The following is a 22953-nucleotide window of genomic DNA, read 5'->3' as shown; positions in this document are numbered from 1 at the left end:
TCTTACCAACAAGAACGACCTCTTTGCCACAGGTCAGCTTTAGCTGACTGGGAGAACAGGTACACTGTTGAGGTAGACAAAGCAATCTCTGTACAGCAAACATCTGAAAAGCAGGATCAATGGGCTGGGAATAACACAGACACGAGAAACAGGGAAACCGGAGTGACAGCTAGGAGAGGGGGGCGTAGCCCTACGTGACAGAAGCATTCCACTTCTCTGAGCTTTGAGCTTGCCGTTCAGCCCAGCTGAGTGGAACAGTGCCCTTCTCTTGTGGAGGAACGTCCCTGAGAAGGTCTTGCAGTGCATTAAGTTCTTGAGCACTATCTGTAAATGTAAGACAAAAAAAATTACTAAATTATTAAATGTGTGACTTACAGTTATGTATGTATAATCTGTGTAACAGATTTCTACTGACCATAATGTGTTGACTCAGGCTGCTGAAATACTGGTTCAGCCACTTCAGAACTGCTCCTTTTACCGGAGTTTGGAACAAAAAGCAATGTGAGACCAAGGTACATTTTCATTATTCAACTATCAGAAGACCTGTACAATTCAAATTTGGAGACCAAAAAGAACATTTATTACGTGTAGTCGAGTTATGAGTCTTTGGGGGAAATTTTGGAATAATTTGTCCTGAATTATCCCTCTGTCTCCACCTATCACCACCAGATACGGGTTTTGCCGACCTTATTTTCTTTGCCTATGATTGTAAAATAAAAATTAGTACACATACCAGACAGATAGATAAATAGATGGATGGATGAATGGATGGATGGATAGATATGCAGAGAGACAACAGATACACACAGACACTGAAGACAAACAGACAGATAAACAGCAAGACAGGCAGACAGACAGATAGATAGATGATGGATGGATGGATAGATGGATGGATGGATAGACGAGTGGCTCTTAAAAGTGCCGTTGGGTTGCTATAAAGGATAGGTGGATGTGAGGAGGGATCTGAAAGGTCTGTGAAAAGAAAAAAAAAGATGTCAAAACATTTAATGTTAACATATAACTTTTCTGAGCATATTGCAGATACTGTTAGTAATAAAACAGATGTATTTCACATTTGCTTAAAAAGAGAGTATAATTAGGCCACTCCAACTAGATTTGGTAGTGCATAGTGTGTGAAATGTTAAAAAATATCATTGTGCTTTTATACTCTGATAATATTTTAACATATTTATTAAATACTGCCACGTATCATGAAAAAAAATTTAACTCATGTTTTCACAATTCACATATCAATCAGCTCTAGCTGAAATGTCATTTCTATATCATTCAATAATAGACATACAGTTTGAGTAATGTTAGTCTAGACCTGTGTATTATTTAGGTATACATAGAGGCACATAATTAGGCCAGCTCTAACGCTAGCTAGTAAAGAACATTTTCACCTGTTAAACACCGACACGCAGGGGCGCAGATGGCACTGGGGACGGGGGGTTAGGGTTATGTCCCCCCCAGATTTATATTGATTTATATATTATATTATAGCATCTAGATTTCGTGTCCCCCCCTCCAGATTTATTCCTGATTAACTGGATACGTCGCCCCCCCCGCCCGCTCAACAATTTACGTTCGCCACACACACCCCCCCCCCCCCCCCCCCCCCCGCTCAACAAATTACGTTCGCCAGGTCGGAGCTATCTGCCAAATTTGGCCCGCGGAAAAATATAGTTGATTACTCATGATCTACAAGCATAAACGTATATATTGTACAGCTTGGTCCCCCTCACTTCAGAATTTCTATCTGCGCCCATGCCGACACGCATTCTTAGTATGTCAAAAGTAAACTTCTACATGGTGCACTTATTTTGAGGTCGACATAACTTTATAGAAGTTGTGATACTAATTGTTATGTTGTAGTGTAAAGGATGACGGTGACACAGTTGTATATCCACTATTCACTTTACTCGTAACGTAAAACGATTCTTAACACGAGTAGCCTTTCAGCAGTGTCGTAAATACAACTTCGTATACATACTTCCTGTTTCACAATAAAAGCATAAGACACAACATTTCCCCTTTTTTTAGAAAATGCATTACAAGAAGCATTACTTAAGTATACAGAGTAGAAAATCATATAACTCAGGTGAGTATCATTTTAACTGTAATCCTGGTCAACAACCAAATATGACATCTAACTAAATATGTAACAGTCACTCTTAACTGATGAGTACAACATTAATGCATACTACATTAACAAATGTACATACAGTACATGAACAAAAGTACATTAAGAGTAATTTAACTTGTAACCATGTATAGAATATTACAGTTAAGGTTAATATTTGGTAACATAGTCCTTCAGCCAGGTAGGCTGACGAGTTACTCGCACAGGCCTTGGTTCAGAAGGACAATTAACTGGCTCAGTGTCCTCTTCGGTAGGCCTTGGTATGGTTGTCAGATCAGGGAATCCAGTGAGATGAGAAGCATTCCAGGTGTTACCATTACTAAGCTTATAAGTACCCTCTCCAACCTTTTTTGTAATTGTAAGAGGATTACTAAATTTTCTGTGTCCCTTCGGCACATGCAATGGTTTCCTCACGCGCACCCTGTCCCCTGTTTTAAAAGGAGGAGGACGAGCACCACGTTTGGCATCAGTGTAAGCCTTCATTTTGCTCTGGCGCCGGCTCACCCTGTCGCGTATGTCAAGGTGTGTAGGCACCGGAGTGGGCGGCAGTACAGTAAGCTTTGTGCGCATTGGCCTTCCACACAGCAGCTGAAAAGGTGAAGTCCCTGTCGTGGCCTGAGGTGTAGCACGATACACATGTAAGAAATCCGTAACAGCTGGCTTCCACGGCTTGCATTGTTGGATGGCCAATTGTATTGTCTGTTTAAGAACTCTATTAAACCTCTCAATTTGCCCATTGGCAGCAGGATAATAGAGAGATGAACGATGATGACATATTTGTCTTTCCTCTAAGAAAGCAGCAAAGGCAGCGGAAGTGAACTGAACACCATTGTCTGTCACAATGCTCAAAGGGTTGCCATGTCGGCTGAACACAGATGACAGAAATGCAATAACAGTGTCCGTTGTGATGGACTGAGTAAAAGCAACCTCTGGCCATTTACTATAGTAATCAGTCAGTGTAATGGCGTACCTACAAGCTAGAGGAGCAGATTCGAATGGACCCACTATGTCTGCAGCAACCTTCTGCCATGGTCCATCGGGCAATGGTACTGGCTGTAGCGGTACTGGACGTGGCCTTGCTGTTTTGTCATTTGACTGGCACAGCTGACAGGAGTGGATTGCGCTGAGCACATCGGCATCCATCTTTGGCCACCAGTACAGTTCACGTAGGCGTTGTTTTGTCCGTACCACACCTTGATGAGACTCATGCGCAAGGAAGATCAGGTCAGGTCGTAAGGCTATGGGAACAATCAGTCGATAGTCACGAAATACAAAATGATCTTTGACGCATAGTTCCAAGCGAAGCTTGTAGTATGGTAGCAAGTCTGGGTCAAGGCCTTTGGGTGAAGAAGGCCAACCCCGTGTGATCTGTGTGCAAAGTTTAGTGATCTCAGGGCATGAAGCACAAGCAGAGTCCAGGTCAGTGGCAGACAGAGCATTACGAACAGTAGAGAGCAAAGCAACCAGTTCAGGGTCACTGTCGTCAGACTGTAGAGGAGCATTGGCAACCTCAGAGGGTGGAGCAGCAGGTAAGGGCAAGCGAGACAGACAGTCAGCTGGAGCATTTTCGGCACCTGGGCGGTAGATGATGTCATAATTGTAAGGCATGAGACGAGCAGACCATCTGGCCACACGTAGACCAGCCCGCCCAATGCCCTTTGTAGTCAGCAGGGTCGTCAATGCCTGATGATCAGTCCGTAAAGTAAATCGGCGTCCCCAGAGGTATGTACGCCATCGTTCCACAGCCCATACGCACGCTAGGGCTTCCTTCTCCACTGTGGCGTATTTACGTTCAGCGGCAGAAAGAGTCCGAGAAGCAAACGCTACAGTTCTTTCGACTTTGTCTGGGCCCACTTGTGAAAGTATGCCACCTAGACCGTAGTCTGATGCGTCTGTCGACACTATCGTATGCAGTGTGGGATCAAACAAAGCTAGAGCTTGGCTATTGATCAGCGTTGTCTTCACAGTGTTAAAACTAACCTGTGCTTCGTTTGTCCATTGAAAAGTACTGTCCGTCGACCTCAAGCATGCTCGCATGGGTTCCACCACTGTAGCATGGTTTGGTAAGAACTTGGAGTACCATGAGAGCAGGCCAAGAAAGGAGCGGAGAGTAGAAGCATTAGTAGGAGCAGGAGCATCAGCAATGGCACGTATACGTCCAGGATCTGGTTGCAGTCCCTCAGCCGAAACAATATGTCCCAGGAAAGGCAGTTTAGGCTGGCGGAAAAAACATTTTTCTTTGTTAAGTTGTAGGCCAGCCGACTTCAGACGATACAGTACAGATTCCAAAGCCTTGTCGTGAGCAGGCATGTCACGGCCATGTATGATTATGTCGTCCAGGTAGTACCCTACCCCTTGCAGACCAGCTAGGACAACACTCATCATTTTCTGGAAAGCTGCAGGAGCTGAAGCAAGTCCATAGGGTACGCGACAGAATCTGAATAACCCCTCGTGGGTGATAAATGCTGTAAGGTCACGACTCTTATCATGTAGTGGCATTTGGTAGTAAGCATTAGCCAGGTCTATTGTGGAGAAAACAGTGGCGTCTTTTAAGTTGAACAGTAGTTCATCCATATGGGGCAATGGAAATGCATCCACAATGACTGCTTTATTAGGTTCGCGCAGGTCTACGCACATGCAAATTTTTCCCGACTTTTTCTGAGTAACGACAATTGGTGACACCCACGCTGAAGCATCGATGCGCTCAATTATGCCTTGTGCCTGCAGATGATTAAGTTCCTCTGTTACAGCATTTCGAACAGACAATGGCAGACGACGAAGCTTTTGGCGCACTGGTCTGATGGTGTCATCAATTTTCACTAGATGCACAAAATTTCTTGCACAGCCAATGACAGGTGTAGGTGTGTCAGCACATTCCAGCACTGGTGCAGGTGCAGTAGAAGGTAGGACCTTGTTGTGCTCTATGCGCACTTGTAGTGAAGTCATTAGGTCTCTCCCAAGCAATGGAGTCCCATTATTAATGATGAAAAATGTGCACGGAGCTGTATGGCCATGCAGTGACACATTCGCGGACAAACAACCGAGGACAGGAATGTGGGTTTTAGAATAAGACACAAGCCTGACCTTGGGCTGAGTCAGCTGAACATGGTTGAAATGGCGCTCATAGAGTCTCTGGGGTAGGATGGAAACAGAAGACCCCGTATCAACGACTAAATCCAGTGTGCAGGGTTGTGAATTGGGAGTTGAAATCTCCACTGTACATGTAATTTTAGTGTTTGCACTAGTAGCATGTTCAGTGTACAGTACTAAAACTTCAGGGAGCTCAACTTCCCGTACTTCATGTGTATTAGAATGAGAAGAGCGACAAACTTTAGCAAAGTGTCCAGTCTTTTTGCATTGCCTGCAAGTAGCTGTAGCTGCTGGGCAGTTTAGTGCATTAGCTAAATGAGTAGACGACCCACAGCGGTAACATGTTTTTCTTTTGTCCTGATTGGCAGAAGCACTGGCGCCACCTGCATTTGCGCGCCCTCTCTCTTTTCGTTTTGGAATGCGCTGTATGGCCTGCACTGGAGCCACTTGTGTATCAACGATTGCCTTGGCTTGGTGTGCTGCTGTCTCAATCTGAGTAGATAATGCTATAGCTTTTGTCAGTGTAAGCTCAGTTTCTAGCAACAGTCTTTCACGTATTCTCGGGTTACGTACATGTTCTATCAACTGATCACGCAACATTTCATCTGCCTGTTCACCAAACTCACATGTTGAAGCAAGGTCACGTAGCGCAGCCATATACTGCACAATCGATTCATGTGGAGCTTGAGTGCGTTTGCGAAAAGCATGGCGCTCCGCCACTATGTTGGTTTTTGGATTAAAGTGCGCTTTTAATGTAGTAATAGCAGAATCGTAAGTATCACCTGTGTCAGGCAGGGAGTAAAAGATGCGCTGACCCTCTGTACCGAGGCAGTGTAGAAGTACCGCTCTTTTTCTGGCATCAGGCCAATCATCTCCCGACGCGTTGATAACCAGCAAGTAGTTTTCAAAAATGCGCAACCACGTCTTGAATGGTACCGTTGGCTCACCAGGGCACGGTAGAAAAAGCGCTGGAAAAGGCACATTAGCGGCCGTCATCGTTGCAAACTTGAAATCTCGTCGCCAATTTTGTTATGTTGTAGTGTAAAGGATGACGGTGACACAGTTGTATATCCACTATTCACTTTACTCGTAACGTAAAACGATTCTTAACACGAGTAGCCTTTCAGCAGTGTCGTAAATACAACTTCGTATACATACTTCCTGTTTCACAATAAAAGCATAAGACACAACACTAATCAAATCTCAAGTTAATTAAAGGCATGCTAGCTAATCTAAGCTAGTTTACTAAGCAAGTTTAAGCACCGGACTGCTTAGACACTCACCGTGTGGAGGGAAAGCGCGCTGTGATTCTGTGTCCACTAGCTCGGGCGGAAGTGTGCACAGTCCGACAGCTGGGCGCTCACTTTCACTTCAGGCTGTATGAAATGTAGTGCCCTTAAACAATCTTTGCTTCAAACCCTTGATATCGATGGTCGCAACCTTGCCAATGTGTGCAGAACTTCACAGTAAGAGTCTTTGAGCACATAATACATACATGGGAAGTTTCCATACGGTCTCGCAAAACGTCAAATGTCTAATCTTTTTTTAATCCATCATTATTTAAGCTTGGATACTAATCAGTTCATTTAGGCGTAACAGAACCCGAGAAGAACCAGAAACAGAGAATAAAAGAATGAATACGTTTAGGTGAAAATTACGTTTGTCTCTACACAGAGAAAAGTAGTCAAAGACAATCCTTAAACTATGAAACATCTCTCTCTCTCTCTCTCTCTCTCTCTCTCTCTCTCTTCACTTAAAGATTGCTTTATTGGCACGGCCAATTTTAACAATTGTTTGCAGCAGTTTAAGAACAAACCTAAACATAAAATGCACTAATAGAAAATTAGAAAAAAATTAAATACATAAAAAAATTAATAAAGCGACTATGTTGGTCTTTTTAGTGAAGAATTCTGACCTAATCCCACTGGGCATTACGCTCAAGAAGTGCGTCTCTCTATCTCTCTCTCTCTCTCACCTCGCAAAACGTCAAATGTCTAATCTTTTTTTAGCGAATTTGCTTTAATATACTGTACAGAGTAGATACTACGATCATTTTGGGCACCTACTATAGCCTAGGGATCGTTTTGGTCGGGAATCGGCGCGATTTACATGTATTTGATAGCGGCGTAATATTTGTACGCAGTGAGCTGCGTACCGAAGAGTACGCATTTCAGTGCAAAGTTTTGCGTACGATTTCATACGCATGGAGAATGAGACCGGGTTGGTTCCGCCCTTTACTCACGCCCACCAGGGCTCCGGCCTGCAGCATTACATATATGTGCGAGGTCGTGCACCTCTCGATTTTTGTGCGTGCGAAGTTACAAGGTGGAATTCGTGCACTTGTACGGCACTTTGAAGGTCCATTGTCAGTATTTTCCAGCACCTTCAGCTTAATTGACATATTTATACAAATACACATATACTCGAAATTATTCCAAATAATTCGCTTTTTATCTCATTAAAAGAGATGGTACCGTGTTTGGTAACAGCAGAAGAGCAGCATAAGAGCTGCATAATAACCTTGTTGGTGTTTTAATGGACATATATTGGCACCTTCCACACCTTCAACATCGAGTGATCGTGGCGGTGAGGGTGAGGAAGGAGACCACCCTGGCCCTACCTAGAGACAGTGTTTGAGGAAGGAGACCACCCTGGCCCTACCTAGACACAGTGTTTGAGTTTGCTGGAGTGAAAGTAAATTCCTATAGGATGAAGTGCCATCTCTGCCTCCCTAAAGAGGGTGAAATATTGGCCTTCAAAAATTCACCTTCGAACTTGAAGAAACACATCAATGTAAGTTATATAACGCACAGGAGACACACTCCTAGCTAACTAACCTAATTATGTTTACGACGTGCTGCAGTATTCACTTAACATTAGCTGGCAATCATAAAGGCGATGTCCCGCTGAGTTGTGTTTTTAGCAACAGTAAGCGGTGTCTCTTTTCATGCTGACTAATCATGTGCCCATTTTTATAGTGTAGTGTTTTTATAGGGTAAGGGCATTTATTGAGGGTAAACGCAGGGTAGTAGGCTCACCCTTAGAATCCGACGGACGGATTTTATGTCCAAAATACATACATTTGTGTACGAAGTGTTAAGCCCAGTTTTTTAAGTTGCTATTTGATTGTACATACAGAACACTTGTATTTGTGGGCTTTGACATCTTTGATTTGTAAGTGATATATAAAAACAATTGATAATCAAAATTTGACGGCTTTCTTTAATTAATTCAAAACACAATACTTGTACTTTTTACTTTTAGTACTTGAGTAATACATTTTAGAATAAACTACTTGCAATGCTTAAGTACAAAAAATGCTGAATACTTCTGTACTTCTACTTAAGTAAAGTTTTTAAAGAACTCTTCAACTTCTACTCAAGTCAATTTTTTTTTTGATAGAGTACTTTTACTCAAGTATGGGTCTCTAATACTTTATACAACACTGCTTGGGACTATGGTATGGAAGCCCATTCCCGCCACCTAAAATAAATACAAATATATTTTTTTCTCATTATTAAGAAAATGGCTCTCTCATTATTTCGAGATACTAAGTCATTATTTCGAGATCCTACGTCGTTATTTCGAGATACTAAGTCATTATTTCGATATACTAAGTCATTATTTCGAGATACTATCTCGAAATAATGACTTAGTATCTCGAAATAATGAGATAGCAATTTACTTAATAATGAGAAAAATATATATATATGTGCTATTTTTTTTTATTTTAGGTGGCGGGATTGGGCTTCCATACTATGGAGTGTTTAAATGGTAAAAAATAATAATAATAACGAAAATGTGAAGTACATGTACATTGTTTTTTTCTTCTACGTGGTGTTGCTGGTTCTCGTGTTTCGTGTTTTGGACGGCAGCCAGATGAGTCGGCGATTCCCCAGTCGTTTAATTCGTGAGCCCGCATCGCCAATCAGTCATGTAGTGTGAAAGCCACAACAACTGAAAGACTCGCGATTACAGCACAACCAGTCATGTAGTGCAAACGGGACAAAAACCTGACGACTGAAAAGACGTGTAGTGTGAACCTGGCTTTACATAAGACTCCCTCCCGAAGACTTTTTATAATATCTGGATTGTAGGATACGGTCTGGTGGGAGGGGGCTTGGACTCGCGACGACAGTTTTAGTTTTTGCTTTCAGTGCTGATGAGAGATCAACACGTTCGCTGCAAATTGTGTGTATATCAAGGTAGGACTGATGTCCCTAACCCTAACCCTGCCCCCCTGTCCTGGGCGGTGTCCCCTCTTTCATACCCCTTCTCTCTAATTTTCGATTCTTCTCTAAGTTTCGATAACTCCCCAATCCTAGCTGCTCTCCATGAAACCCACCTGCCCCTCTCTCCTAGCCTGTCTGCCTGGTTATCTAAAAGCTGCTTGCTGCACATCCTGCACTGAATAGGCCCATTCTGTTCTCCTCAAGGCCCCTGTGACCTCCTCACTTCTGCTTTCTCACAGCTTTCCTGAAAAACAACCTTTCTCTGGTGTTAGGGTCCCGACGGACCCGTTTGTATAGTTTACATGCTTATAACTACTACATAAACTTGTTTATAACATCAAGATTTTTTTACTTTGTCAGGAAATTAAATTTAAACAAAATCATTAAAAAATTTTTTTTTTACTAAATTACAAAATGCTTTTGTTAAAATCGATCGATCGCCAGTGGTTGGCCCCACAGCGAAATATAAATATAGATCAGAGGTATGAGTATTTTGCTGGTCCTTGACGTTGGTATGTTCCTCCTATATGGCCACAATTGATGATTTGTGATGTGAACATGTACCAAACTTTGTGTCTGTGTGCATTCTTCAGGAGTGAAACAGCAACTGGAGTGCTGGCTGCTTTTCCTGTGTTTTGTGTACCATTTTTATTTTATTCTTTTATAACCGTTAGACTGCCCCTTAGACACACCCACTCTTGTTGGACACACCCACTCTTGTTGGACACACCCACTCTTGTTGGTAGTGTCAGTCAGCTGCGGTTCGTTAACTCGGTTCACCTTGAATATCAGCAGGCTGGAGCAGCAGCTCTTACAAAATGAGAGAAAATTCAGTTCAACCTTTACAAAAAAATCCTTTCACAAAGCGTTCACTTGAAGAATGCTAGGGCAAAATTCATGTTCAAATAAATAAAGGGCACTAAGACTTTTGTTTTTAATTTGTTTGCGCCCCCCTCAATGTTTTATTTTTTTTGCACCAGCCGCCACAGATAGTGCATGAGTTTTTTGCACTAAGGACACAGGCTTCAGGTATTCAAGACTGAAATGCTGAAAAAAAGCATTTGGGTTTCATTGAACTGACTAGAATTTTTGTGTTCATAATAACATGGTAATATGAGGTTAAATGAGTTTTGCGATAAAATTAGTTTTAAACTGAGTTAGAAATGGTTGAAATGTTGGAATGGAAAGTGTGGACAGTCAGCCTTTGCTCTGGAACTCTATGCTGCCATCTGGTGGCTGTAAGTTTTCGATTGAACAACAGTAGTATGGTCAGTCTTCGTCCTCCTCGGACTGTCGAGGATTTGCTGTTTTATTGCAATTCTGTGCTGCCCTCTGCTGGCTGGTTATAAGTTCTTCTTCATACTAATACTGTACTGCATAACATTTGTAAATGTGGCTATGAAAAGTCAGGAGACCGTGTTGACGATTAGATTGTTGTTTATTTTGTGCTTATGGAGAATTTTTTTAATGAAAGGATGCTAATCTAACATCTGAGAGCAAATCCAAGAATAATAGAGAATGAAATAGAGACGGGAGGGTAGATGGAGAGACAGTATGGGGAGAGACAGTATGGGGAGAGATGGAGAGAGAGGATGAGGAGAGACAGGACGGGCAGAGGGATGTGGAGAATGTTGGGAGACTTCAACTCTGAGCTCGTTATCACCCTCTGACCCTGATGCTGCTTTCAGAGGCACATGGTGCAGAAAACAATCACAAAATAATTTAAAGAGGCATATGAATTTCTTCAGGTTGCTGCTTCAGTGTGTATAACAGCACTGCAAAAGCAAATCATTCAATGCTGCAAAAGCAGCAGGGATAAAGTGTGAAAGCACATGGAGGAAAAGCACATTACATTATATCATGCTTTTATATGATTTAGGAGTTTTGATATAATTGAATGATAATAGTTATTTTTTTACTTTTGTTAACTCTTTCCTCTTCCTCTAGTTCAGATGTAGTCTCCATCTTCCTCTGGTTCAGATGTAGTCTCCTTCATCTTCCTCTGGTTCAGATGTAGTCTCCTTCCTCTTCCTCTAGTTCAGATGTAGTCTCCTTCCTCTTCCTCTAGTTCAGATGTAGTCTCCTACCTCTTCTTCTAGTTCAGATGTAGTCTCCTTCATCTTCCTCTGGTTCAGATGTAGTCTTCTTCCTCTTCCTCTAGTTCAGATGTAGTCTCCTACCTCTTCCTCTAGTTCAGATGTAGTCTCCTTCCTCTTCTTCTGGTTCAGATGTAGTCTCCTTCCTCTTCCTCTGGTTCAGATGTAGTCTCCTTCCTCTTCTTCTGGTTCAGATGTAGTCTCCTTCCTCTTCCTCTGTTCAGATGTAGTCTCCTTCCTCTTCCCCTGTGAATCCACTTTTAACAGCTGCTTGAATGCTCTTCATCTCTTCAGGGGCAGCAGAGGGCAGAATTGCCAGCAGCTCTTTATCAATCTTCTCCAGTCTTGACTTTGTCTTCCTTTCAAACTCAGCCTTGTTCTTTTGAACTAGTTGTAAAATGGCTTTTTCAGCTGTATTACAGTCATTCTGTAACTGCAGACGTTCCTGTTCAAACTCTGGCTTTTCCTTGTCCATGACCATAAGTTTCCCCAATGAGCTGATCCGATCCATGATGTGCTTCACAGACACTTCAGTGTAGGTTGCTGAGATCATGTGAACCAGATTAGCAATATTAGTGGCATAAAAGGCTTGGCTGTAGAGAAGGTCTTTGGAGAAGAGCTTTCCATTATAGGAAAGTGACTGAGTCTTTTCAGATGTAGAGTGAAAGTTTTTGAGACTCACGGTCAGGCTGGTTTCCACAATGTTGGACACGATCTGAAAGAAGTGCACCATGTTCTTCCACTGCTCCTGCACTCTGCCCATGGCATCCATACCTTTCACCAGCATCTTGATGGTGGTTTGAAAATCTATCTCTTTGATTTCACAATTCCTCATGGCGATCAGGATTTCAGTCAGTTCCTTTTGGTTCTTCTCCATGTTCTCTACACTCTTCTCATGCATCTCTCTGGACTTGTGTAGTTGAGCTCTGCTCTGCTCTATGCGGAACCGAGCATTCTCTGAGGCTCTCTCTGACGCCTTCTTAGAATGACTTCCTTCCTTATACATCATGGGTGGTTTTGGGACCATTGCAGGAGAATGTGTGACAGCTTTACTTTTGCTGTCAAATGCACGTGCTGATTCAATCAGCTTTCTTATTTCTTCAACCAGCTCCTTTGTTTTGGCTTCCTCAAATGTTTTATCTGGTGAATATTTTGCCAGTTCAGTATAGATGTTGATGCCCTGTTCACATATCTTTTGGGCACGATTCTTTGGTTCACACTGTGGGGATTTATCAAAATTATTACTGATTCTTTTCAATTGTTCTAATGCGAAATTTGATTTTGGACATTTATTCTTCTGATCATACAGCTCAGTCCACTGTATGTTCTCTTCCTTCACATAATCCTGAATAAACTCTGCACATTTCAGGATTTCTACAGACTTGCTGTAAATGTTTATTTCATCGATTCCATCTGTTTTGTCCTGGCCTTTTGATCCACTTCTTGCTTGAGAGATTTCTTTTGCAGTATTACAAATCATGTTCACTGGGTTAACTAGAGATGTCAGTCCACTCAGTAGACCTGTGACAGCCTCAGAAAGACCTGAAACGAAATCCATCCCCATCATCTCCCATCCACTGGGAAGTGACGCCATTGCACTTTTGTAACTCACATGTGCTTCATTCATTTGCTGTTCCATGACTTCCGCTGCTTTTTTAGTGCGTTTTAAAGCCTCTTCTGATGACTCTTTCCTCATTTTGTTCTCTTCTAGTCTCTTCTTCACTTCTTCCAGTTCCACTCCATATAAGTGCTGTGCATTCATACATGCTTGCGCCAACTCTTCGATTATCATGATCACATCGTTGAACTTCTGTTCTGTTGCAGAAGCCAGAGTAAGGCACTTATCTGCAATGTCATGAATGTTGTGCAGCTGGTGAGGCAGAAGAGCTTTAACAACCTCATCATCACCTTGGAACAGAATCTTCACAGCACTCTTCATGTAATCTGGGACAGTGAGGGTGTGGAGTCGAATCTGATCCATGTTCTTATGGGCTTCGTTGAACGCCCACCAGCCGGAGTTACACACCTGCATGAGGCAGGCGCGAAAGGACTCTGGGTACTTGATGTACTGGTAGCCATCCTTGGGTGGGTTTTTGTTGATGGAGAAATCAGTTTGTGAAGAGATGAAGACCAGTTCTCCCATGATGGCTATGGAGAGTGGTGCAGGAGTCAGGTAGCTCTCCCAGTTGACATTGGGCTGCATTATAAGCTTGGTTTGGTTTCTCATCTCCTCAGCTGTGGTGAGGCTTTGATTGATCTTTGCAATTTGGGAATCCATTATGTTTGTTCCCTCTGGGAAACATGGAATTGAAAAGACATTTTAACATTTCTACAGTTAAAAAAAGTTGAGAAATAACAATGTTTAGACAAAGTATTAACTTAGATTAAAGCTTCAACATTTTAAAAATAAAATGCTAAAATAAAGTTCCATATGTGAATAATCTGCTAGTGATGGGTGGCTTCCTACATAATAATGTAAGCGTGGGTATTTGGTATAGGCGACTGGACCACTCCTGACTAAAATGGGAAATGGGATGGAGATGGGTTCTTTAGCAGTCTGTCTTTGTTTTTTTTCCTCTTTTCAAAATAAAAGCATTTCATCAAAGAAACATTTTTATAACTATAAAATTCTGCATGTCAACTGCAAATTTAAATCTTACAATACTAATGCTACTTATAAAGAAAATATCAGGTAGTCAAAATTGAATTTAATTGATTGAATTGTATATACAGTACTTTATTGATCCCGAAGGAAATTGAGTTAATCTGAAGTTTTAGTCAAGGAAACTTTCCTAAGTTCGTCATGGAGTAGCCTGTATGGGGAATGTTGTGAATATTTGTATCTGTCTCCACAACCAAAGCACAAATGTAGGGGCAAATATAACGCTATATAACGTTAGGGGAGACCGGGTATGGTTGTAACAATGGGAGAGTTGTAACACCATCAGTTCCACCCATCACGGATAAGTTAGGAGTCATATGATCATTTCAGTATTTACCCAATTCCTCCCTGATACCACATGGTGAATATCAAGGCTGTAAACAGGCACATGTACACTAAACTGTAGTTTCTCAGGTAAATTGTGATGCATTTTTCCCCTGTTAATTTCAAATCCCCTTGCTAATACAGCTAGTTAAACACTGGCTGACAGGGGTGGGGATGGTTGTAACACAGCTTTAAAACGTGTTACAGCCATCACCTTACATACAACTAAGAAAACTTTCTTGATTTTTTATAATTTTAAAGAAAGACTGACAGAGGTGTGCCTGCAAATGTTTTTTTTTTAAAAGCATCTGAAGAGGTCACAAATAAGGGCAAGTCAGTCAGATCAGTTGCAAAGGCACATGGTATCTGCCATGTAACACACACACACACACACACACACACACACACACACACACACACACACACACATTGACGTTGGTTATTATTTGACCTACATGTTCTTTACACAGGCACATTGTATTAGTGTTCATTAAGCATACATATTGTTAAATAAGTTTGTTCTAGTACCCTAATTTACACACACACACACACACACACACACACACACACACACACACACTTCTGAGTAAAACAGAAAGTGTATGAGTTATGGTCAGTCACAGAGAGAGACATTGTTCTGTATTGTTATTTTACTTCAATAAACCTATTTTTGAAGCATTTTGCATGGTGTGGCCTCTGTTTTTTCTTATTTTGTATAATTGTTACAACTTACCCCAGCATGTGTTACAACCTACCCCAGTAGTGGGGTAGGTTGTAACAAGGGAACACCATGTATTTGACAAACTCACAAGGGCTGTGATATTTGAATTGAGGTTTGAATTGGTGCCATTTGTAGTAAAAAGATCTATTAAATTGCGAGCTGCACTACACGCATAAATCGGTGGTGGAGCTAGACTTTTTTTCAAGGGGTGGCCAAAGGCTTTATCAGAGGGGTCCATATACAAATGATGAATGAAAGGAAACAAACATTTCTATTAAAATTACCATTTCCAGTGGGGTGGCAGTGAGGGTAGCAAGGGCTCTGTTGGGGGTGGCAATTGCCACCTTTACCACCAGGGCCGGCCCTTCCATTAGGCAATATAGGCAAATGCTAGGGGCGCCGTCTGTCCAGGAGGGTGCTCACGTGCTTTTTTTTTTTTTTACAAATTAATTTTACAACAATTAATAAATGTGAAAATAAGCAAGGTTAATATACTGCCTAAGGTGCTATTAGCTTAGCTCAGCAAGTTTTAAAAAGAAATGTATATTAAAACACATATGCTCCTCTTCATTTCAGATGCACTTAGGAAATAATAATGATAATAATGAAATAATGATTGATGATGCAGGGAGCACCAACCAAAATCTCGGCTTGGGCACCACATTGGTCAGGGCTGCCTCTGCTTGCCACCCCTTTGGACTTAGGAAGGGATTCATGCCAGTGGCAGAGCCAAACACGGTACACAGGAAACATTGGGTCTGTCTCAAAACCTAGTGAGCTCTCTACATAGACAGCATTTTACGTCATAGGATGCGCGTTCCCGAGAAGTAGGCTGTCTCAATTCTTAGATACCTTAAAATGCTGTCTACTAAGATATCTTAATCTGACCCTGTAATAAGTGAGCATTAGGCCTGCTTTATACCTCCGGACACGGACGAATTTCGTCCGTCCGTACCAAACGTAGCCTCCGTAGGGGGCCACTATACCTCTTTCCGTTTCCAACGTTGTTATGATTTTTTTAAATACATCCTCTAGAGGGCAGTATAGTCAAATTTCCGGCACCAGCGCACCAGCAATCTCCTCCCAGCTGTTTTTGCATCGCTGTTTATCGCGATGACCTGGCACCGTAGCAGAATGTAGCCTCTAACCAACTCGCAAAGTTTCTCTTCTAACTCGAGCGTCATTTTTTAAAGTCCAGTACTCTTCTTCATTGATTTTCCCGAATTGGTGTACGCCCGATGCTTCTGACTCTCTACTGCCCCCTGATTTGCGGTTTATATTGCTCCGTTACTACGGATTCGTAAGCGCTCTGGCAACGGACCCACTGACGGATGAAACGACCTCCGGAACCGGACGAAAGGGTCCGTATCCGTAATTACCGTAGGGTGTGAATGGGCCTTTAGACCCGTCCTCAGCCGGTAAGGCAATCCCATGATGCAACGCGGGGCAGCACGGCGCAGAAAAACTTTTTTCATCATGGCGGACGGAAGAAGGATGGCCAGCGGCGAAGTCGTTTTCAAATGTAAGTTATTTAAGTTTTATAGCGTAAGTGTGGTATTTTATGGGTTTTCTTGGCATAACAGAACACAAATTAGCGATTTATTGGGTTAGTCGGTGGCCTTTTTCTAGTTTTTTATATATCGATGCGTTAGCATTTATGCTAGCGGGTTTTGAAGCGTCAGAGCACTGTTTTAGATGGGCTGATGCGAACAGCTGATGCTAACAGCCCATCTAAAAGCGTTTTTTATCAGTCACTGTAATATTTTATTAGTTATCTTAGTTATTCCTTTCTTGTATAGTTTGTTAGCCCTGCTGGGTTAATAAGACATGTATGTGGGCTTTTTAACGTGATAGCCAGTGTTCAGATATACAAATGATTTCCACTCTTTTAGGGACCAGATCAGCAATCGAAGCCTTTATAAAGGCTCGAATAAAATGATAGGTTTGTGGCAAATAAGTTGATAGAAAACCTGCTTTAGAAAACTAAATAGTTAATACGTAACTAATGCATTGTCAGTTACAGTATAAGCTAACATTAAGCTAATAATTGCTTAATATTCATGCATTTAGGCATCTTTCTAAACTATTTAAAATTAGGTAGATATTGCAAAATGTTTGATTACACTCGAAGCGTTTGTGTAGAACACTGAGGTTAAAATGTTGTATTTTCCTGAATTATAAAGCATCTTAATGCTGGCAGTGCAAATGTATAACATTTAATGAAAACAAAACTGATTTATTTGTTACTGGTTTAATAAAATCACTGGACACCAGCAATGTTGGCACAAAGTTGCTCCCGTAATTGGTGGCCACTGACAGCTGTAATGTCGTCGTCTTCCTGCATAACAGCTTCATCTTCATCTGCTTCCTCCTCAGGCTGAACAACATCTCCTGCTCCCATGCAGATGTTGTGCAGAGTGACACAGGCAGGGGCTTTGATTCGCACATGGCACCCATCTATTGCACCAACTACAGAGTGGAAAGCTCCATGGTTTCCCAGCCTCACAAAGCCATCAGAGATGCTCTGCAGTTCTTCTGGTTTTGGGTGCCGGATAACTTTCAGAAGGATTCGCCGCATTTCATTGGCCACTCTGTGAATTACATGGTGCACTGTAGAACGGGGCATAGAAAAATCACGGGATACAATGCGGTATGATGTGCCACAGGCCAACCAAAAAAGAAACCAACACTTCGATGGCCCCCCCCCCAACCATGGGTGCTCTCATGGTTGATGAGTTGTAAAAGCACTTTCAGGGATTCACGGTTCAGGCGAAAGTCAGGCTTGGTGTCTTGGGTGTTTTGGCTTGCTCATTAGGGTTCTGGACCCATAGTATTGTTAACCTTTTAAATCCTGTAAAGCGCTTTGTGACATGTGTTGTGAAAAGCGCTATACAAACAAATAAACTTTGATTTGATTTGGGTGTCGTCCAGTAATATTCTCAGAAGTGGTACACTTGTGTTCAGAGCACAGTATCTTGTAGGTCTTTCTCCCTGCAAGAAATGGAAAAATAACTTTTAGTGTGTGTGTGTGTGAAGTTATTTTCCGAAACAGAAAAGTGATTTACTTCGTGTTTAAAGAATATCACTTATCTGTTTTGTAAATTAACTGTTCACGCAGGTTCTAATTTGATCGATCTATTTATTTAAAATGAATTGTCTACATATGTATATTTGTATCACTTTGCATAAAATAAAATGTATAAAATGCGTATTTGCAGATGAGTTTTATCCTTTAAAAACATACCTTTTATGCTTAAAAGACAGCATTATAATAGGGGGGGATTAATTGTTGAAATCAAGTACAGGAGGAAAGTTTTTACCTCCGAGAAAATCTGAGCAGATCTTACCCGTTCAAGGACAGAAATCAGCGTTCGTCTTCTTAAATTTCGTCGTCTGGCTGCAGCACGTCGGCTTTCACGTCTCCGTCGCTCTTCCTCCAGCGCAAAAACAATTAAAATTGCAATAAAAACTGCAACAGGTTCGTCCATAATGCCGGTATAGCGATTACCCGAGGTGTTTACCGCAGTTGAGGTGAGTAAACAGCGGGCGCGTGCTGTGGGCGGGGCCAAGTCGTGACGCAGTCGCTGTCTAACTAGAGCGTCCCAATAATGTGCCTTATGAGGCTGGATGGCGGTTAGAACGTTGTCTAGTTAGACAGCTCTCTACATAGTCAATGCCTACGTAGAGAGCTCACTAGGTTTTGAGACAGACCCATAGTGTGCTGCAAGCACACAAAGCAACACAAGAAACCTCATCCACTATTCAGTAATGTCTTGCCAAATATACATAGGCACTGTCCCCCACCGCCGTGAATCAAAATACAAACAACCACCTGAAAATAACCGCCACACTTCAAGTCCGCAAGAAGTGCGTAATGGGTGCTTCTCAGAACTACCATTATTTCAGTACAAGTATTCTCTGCAGTGTCCCTAGTCGCCAGTTTCTGCAATGGTTGGACTTTTTGGAAATTAAAAAGGATACCAGCTGAGTTAAAGTACATAGCCTACAGCAAATGTTAACGACGTACCTACCTTGGCAATCGATATGATGTGGCCGAGTGAACTAGGTTGTCTCAGCTCTTATTGGAACTACATTAGGAGCGTTATTATTCATACGGATAAGCAGTGTCACTTCCCATAAAATCCTCCCCTTTTAGAACAGCTGGCTATAAGCAGCCCACTAGTAGACACCCCCTAAATTTTATGCCCATCTGTGGTGTGTTAACAGTGACTAGTCTGTTCTATATTACACTAAATACTTTTATACAATATTATTTTTATTACAACTTTTTATTCAAGAACACCTGTAATAAAGCTAAATAAATAAATATACAGAAATATAAAGTTGCTGTCACCGTGAGGGGGCCGGGTCGCCACCAGAGGGCGCGCATCCCGGCCAGCAGCCGGTCCCAGCACACACCCCCGCGCACGCAACCACTCCCACGGTCACAATCACCAGAATACTGAACACCTGTTTCTTATTAAGTTGGCTTGACAAAGCCAACTTACTGTTCTTCTTATTCTTCTTATTATTATTAAGTTGGCTTGACAAAGCCAACTTACTGTTCTTCTTATTCTTCTTATTATTATTAAGTTGGCTTGACAAAGCCAACTTGCTGTTCTTCTTATTCTTCTTATTAAGTTGGCTTGACAAAGCCAACTTACTGTTCTTCTTATTCTTCTTCTTATTATTATTATTAAGTTGGCTTGACAAAGCCAACTTACTGTTCTTCTTATTAAGTTGGCTTGACAAAGCCAACTTGCTGTTATTCTTATTCTTATTAAGTTGGCTTGACAAAGCCAACTTACTGTTCTTCTTATTCTTCTTCTTATTATTATTATTCCCCCTCGTAAAAAACTAGACAGCTATTTCGTCCACAGCTTTTAAGATAGAACCACCAAACTTTGTAGGAACCTCCGCCCCATATCAGAATAGTGTGCTACTGCTTTATAGAAAGATACACCACCTGCCTCCACCCTTTTTATGCCTCCAACCGAGCCATTTTTCCCATAGACTTTCATGGGGACAATTTTCAAACTGCTCTCATTTTATCAGATCTCAAGATAAATCCACCAAAATCGATAAACATGGTCCAGGGATGGATAGAAATGATTCAACCACTTTTCACAACTATATCACTCTTTTATCACTTCTTTTTCATCCCTTCTTTTTCACCCATTCACTTCCATTCATTTTTCACTGCCTTCTAGCTCTTATGTTTTATATGCTATTACAACCAAAATCACTCGATATAGTACATCTGGTCAGATGTCAAGAAAGATACAATTATTTTTCACCACTCAATCTTTATTCATCCTTTTTTCATCCCTCCATTCTCCCATTGGAATACATTGCTTTTATAACTACATCAGCTGTATAGGTAGTACAACTATATCTGCTGTACTGACTAAGCTGTATATATGCTACACATGGTGGTATATGGTCTTATATGGTCTAAAACAGCTTTTTATTTTCTTCTATTCATTCTTTTTTCATTCCTTCATCCCTCCATCCTCCCATTGGAAACAACTAATATAACTCAATCAGCTGTTTAGATAGATCAACTAAAATGCTATTCCAATTCAATCATATATATGCTAAACATAGTGTTATATGGTCTTATATGGTCTAAAACAGATATTTATTTTCTTCTATTCATTCTTTTTTCATTCCTTCATCCCTCCATCCTCCCATTGGAAACAACTAATATAACTGAATCAGCTGTTTAGATAGAACAACTAAAAATGCTATACCATTTCAACTGTATATATGCTAAACATGCTGTTATATGGTCTTATATGGTCTAAAACAACTTTTTATTTTCTTCTCTTTGTTCTTTTTTCATCCCTTCATCCCTCCATCCTCCCATTGGAAACAACTAATATAACTGAATCAGCTGTTTAGATAGAACAACTAAAAATGCTATACCATTTCAACTGTATATATGCTACACATGGTGGTATATGGTCTTATATGGTCTAAAACAGCTTTTTATTTTCTTCTATTCATTCTTTGTCATCCCTTCATCCCTCCATCCTCCCATAGGATTACATTGATTTCATAACTCCCTTAACTTTCAAGATACAGTGATCAAACTTGGTGACATGACTCAGTAGCTGATCCCTAACACTGCCCTGAATATCATATTGATGCCATTTGTTTATCATCCCATTCTATCATTTCATTCATCCCTCCATCCTCCCATAGAGAACCATTGATTTCATTAAATCCCTTAATTTTCAAGATACAGTGATCAAACTTGGTGACATGACTCAGTAGCTGATCCCTAGCACCGCACTGAATATCATATTGATGCCATTTGTCTATCCTCCCATTCTATCATTTCATTCATCCATCCATCCTCCCATTGTAAACCATTGATTTAATCAAATCTTTAATTTTCAAGATACAGTGATCAAAACTTGTGACATGACTCAGTAGCTGATCCCTAGCACCGCACTGAATATTATATTGATGTCATTTGTCTATCCTCCCATTCTATCATTTCATTCATCCCTCCATCCTCCCATAGAGAACCATTGATTTCATTAAATCCCTTAATTTTCAAGATACAGTGATCAAACTTGGTGACATGACTCAGTAGCTGATCCCTAGCACTGCACTGAATATCATATTGATGCCATTTGTCTATCCTCCCATTCTATCATTTCATTCATCCCTCCATCCTCCCATTGTAAACCATTGATTTAATCAAATCTTTAATTTTCAAGATACAGTGATCAAAACTTGTGACATGACTCAGTAGCTGATCCCTAGCACCGCACTGAATATCATATTGATGTCATTTGTCTATCCTCCCATTCTATCATTTTATTCATCCCTCCATCCTCCCATTGGAAACCTATGATTTAATCAAATCCTTAATTTTCAAGATACAGTGATCGAATTTGGTGAAATGACTCAGTAGCTGATCCCTAACACTGCCCTGAATATCATATTGATGCCATTTGTTTATCCTCCCATTCTATCATTTCATTCATCCCTCCATCCTCCCATTGGAAACCATTGATTTATTCAATCCCTTAATTTTCAAGATACAGTGATCAAACTTGGTGAAATGACTCAGTAGCTGATCCCTAGCACTACACCGAATATCATATTTATGCAATTTGTCTATCCTCCCTTTCTATCATTTCATTCATCCCTCCATACTCTCATAGTAACCCATTGATTTACTAACTGCCTTAATTTTCAAGATACAGTGATCAAACTTGGTAAAATTACTCAATAGCTGATGCTTGTCACTGTATTGAAGATCATATTGATGCCATTAGTCTATCCTTCCTTTCTATCATTTCATTCATCCCTCCATCCTCCCATATGATTCAATTGGTTTTATAACTCCACCAGATGTATAGATAGAACAACTAAAACTGCTGTACTCACTCAACTGTAAATATACTAAATATGGTCTTACATGGTTTTAAACAGTTTTTTCTTCTATTCATTTGTTTTCATCCCTCCATCCTCCCATAGGAAACCATTGATTTTTTAACTGTTTCAGCTGGTAAGATAAAACAACTATATTTGCTGTCCTTATTGAACTACTATGCTTTTCTGGGACCAACTAATAACATTTAACATACTTAACATTGTTTTCATGCTGTTACAACAAGCTTTGTCAAGCCAACTTAAAGTTTGTTCACAAACTTTACTTTCTAGTT

At 41.0% G+C, this 22953-nt stretch overlaps 1 protein-coding gene and 2 long non-coding RNA genes across 5 annotated transcripts; 1 reads left to right on the top strand and 2 right to left on the bottom strand.

The window, feature by feature from the left end:
- Positions 1-16: 16 nt before the first annotated feature.
- Positions 17-701, bottom strand: LOC143517744 (uncharacterized). The gene is made up of 3 exons (XR_013132041.1): positions 586-701; positions 416-471; positions 17-324 (listed from the first exon to the last, which is right to left on the bottom strand). It is a non-coding gene; the product is annotated as an uncharacterized LOC143517744 (long non-coding RNA).
- A 10189-nt stretch (positions 702-10890) lies between these two features.
- LOC143517740 (uncharacterized) lies at positions 10891-19411 on the bottom strand. 3 transcript variants are annotated; one of them, XR_013132037.1, is made up of 3 exons: positions 19300-19379; positions 18616-18702; positions 18120-18259 (listed from the first exon to the last, which is right to left on the bottom strand). XR_013132037.1 is itself a non-coding variant. In XM_077010526.1 (2 exons), exon 2 carries the CDS (start codon positions 13837-13839, stop codon positions 11782-11784), a length of 2058 nt encoding a protein of 685 aa, XP_076866641.1. In that variant the 5' UTR covers positions 13840-13853; positions 19300-19411; the 3' UTR covers positions 10891-11781. The 3 variants fall into 3 exon arrangements, 2 of the variants coding, with proteins under 2 accessions (XP_076866641.1, XP_076866642.1); XM_077010526.1 differs by lacking the exons at positions 18120-18259; positions 18616-18702 and adding an exon at positions 10891-13853 and having other exon boundaries at positions 19300-19411; XM_077010527.1 differs by lacking the exons at positions 18120-18259; positions 18616-18702 and adding an exon at positions 10891-13853 and having other exon boundaries at positions 19296-19383.
- LOC143517741 (uncharacterized) lies at positions 16186-18477 on the top strand. Its single transcript, XR_013132038.1, has 2 exons — positions 16186-16790; positions 17645-18477. It is a non-coding gene; the product is annotated as an uncharacterized LOC143517741 (long non-coding RNA).
- Positions 19412-22953: the final 3542 nt, after the last annotated feature.

This window comes from Brachyhypopomus gauderio, chromosome 6, assembly GCF_052324685.1.
Source record: "Brachyhypopomus gauderio isolate BG-103 chromosome 6, BGAUD_0.2, whole genome shotgun sequence".
NCBI lineage: Eukaryota > Metazoa > Chordata > Actinopteri > Gymnotiformes > Hypopomidae > Brachyhypopomus > Brachyhypopomus gauderio.
The sequence above is the reverse complement of the archived record's forward strand: the minus strand, read 5'-3'. Positions and strand labels throughout refer to the sequence as shown.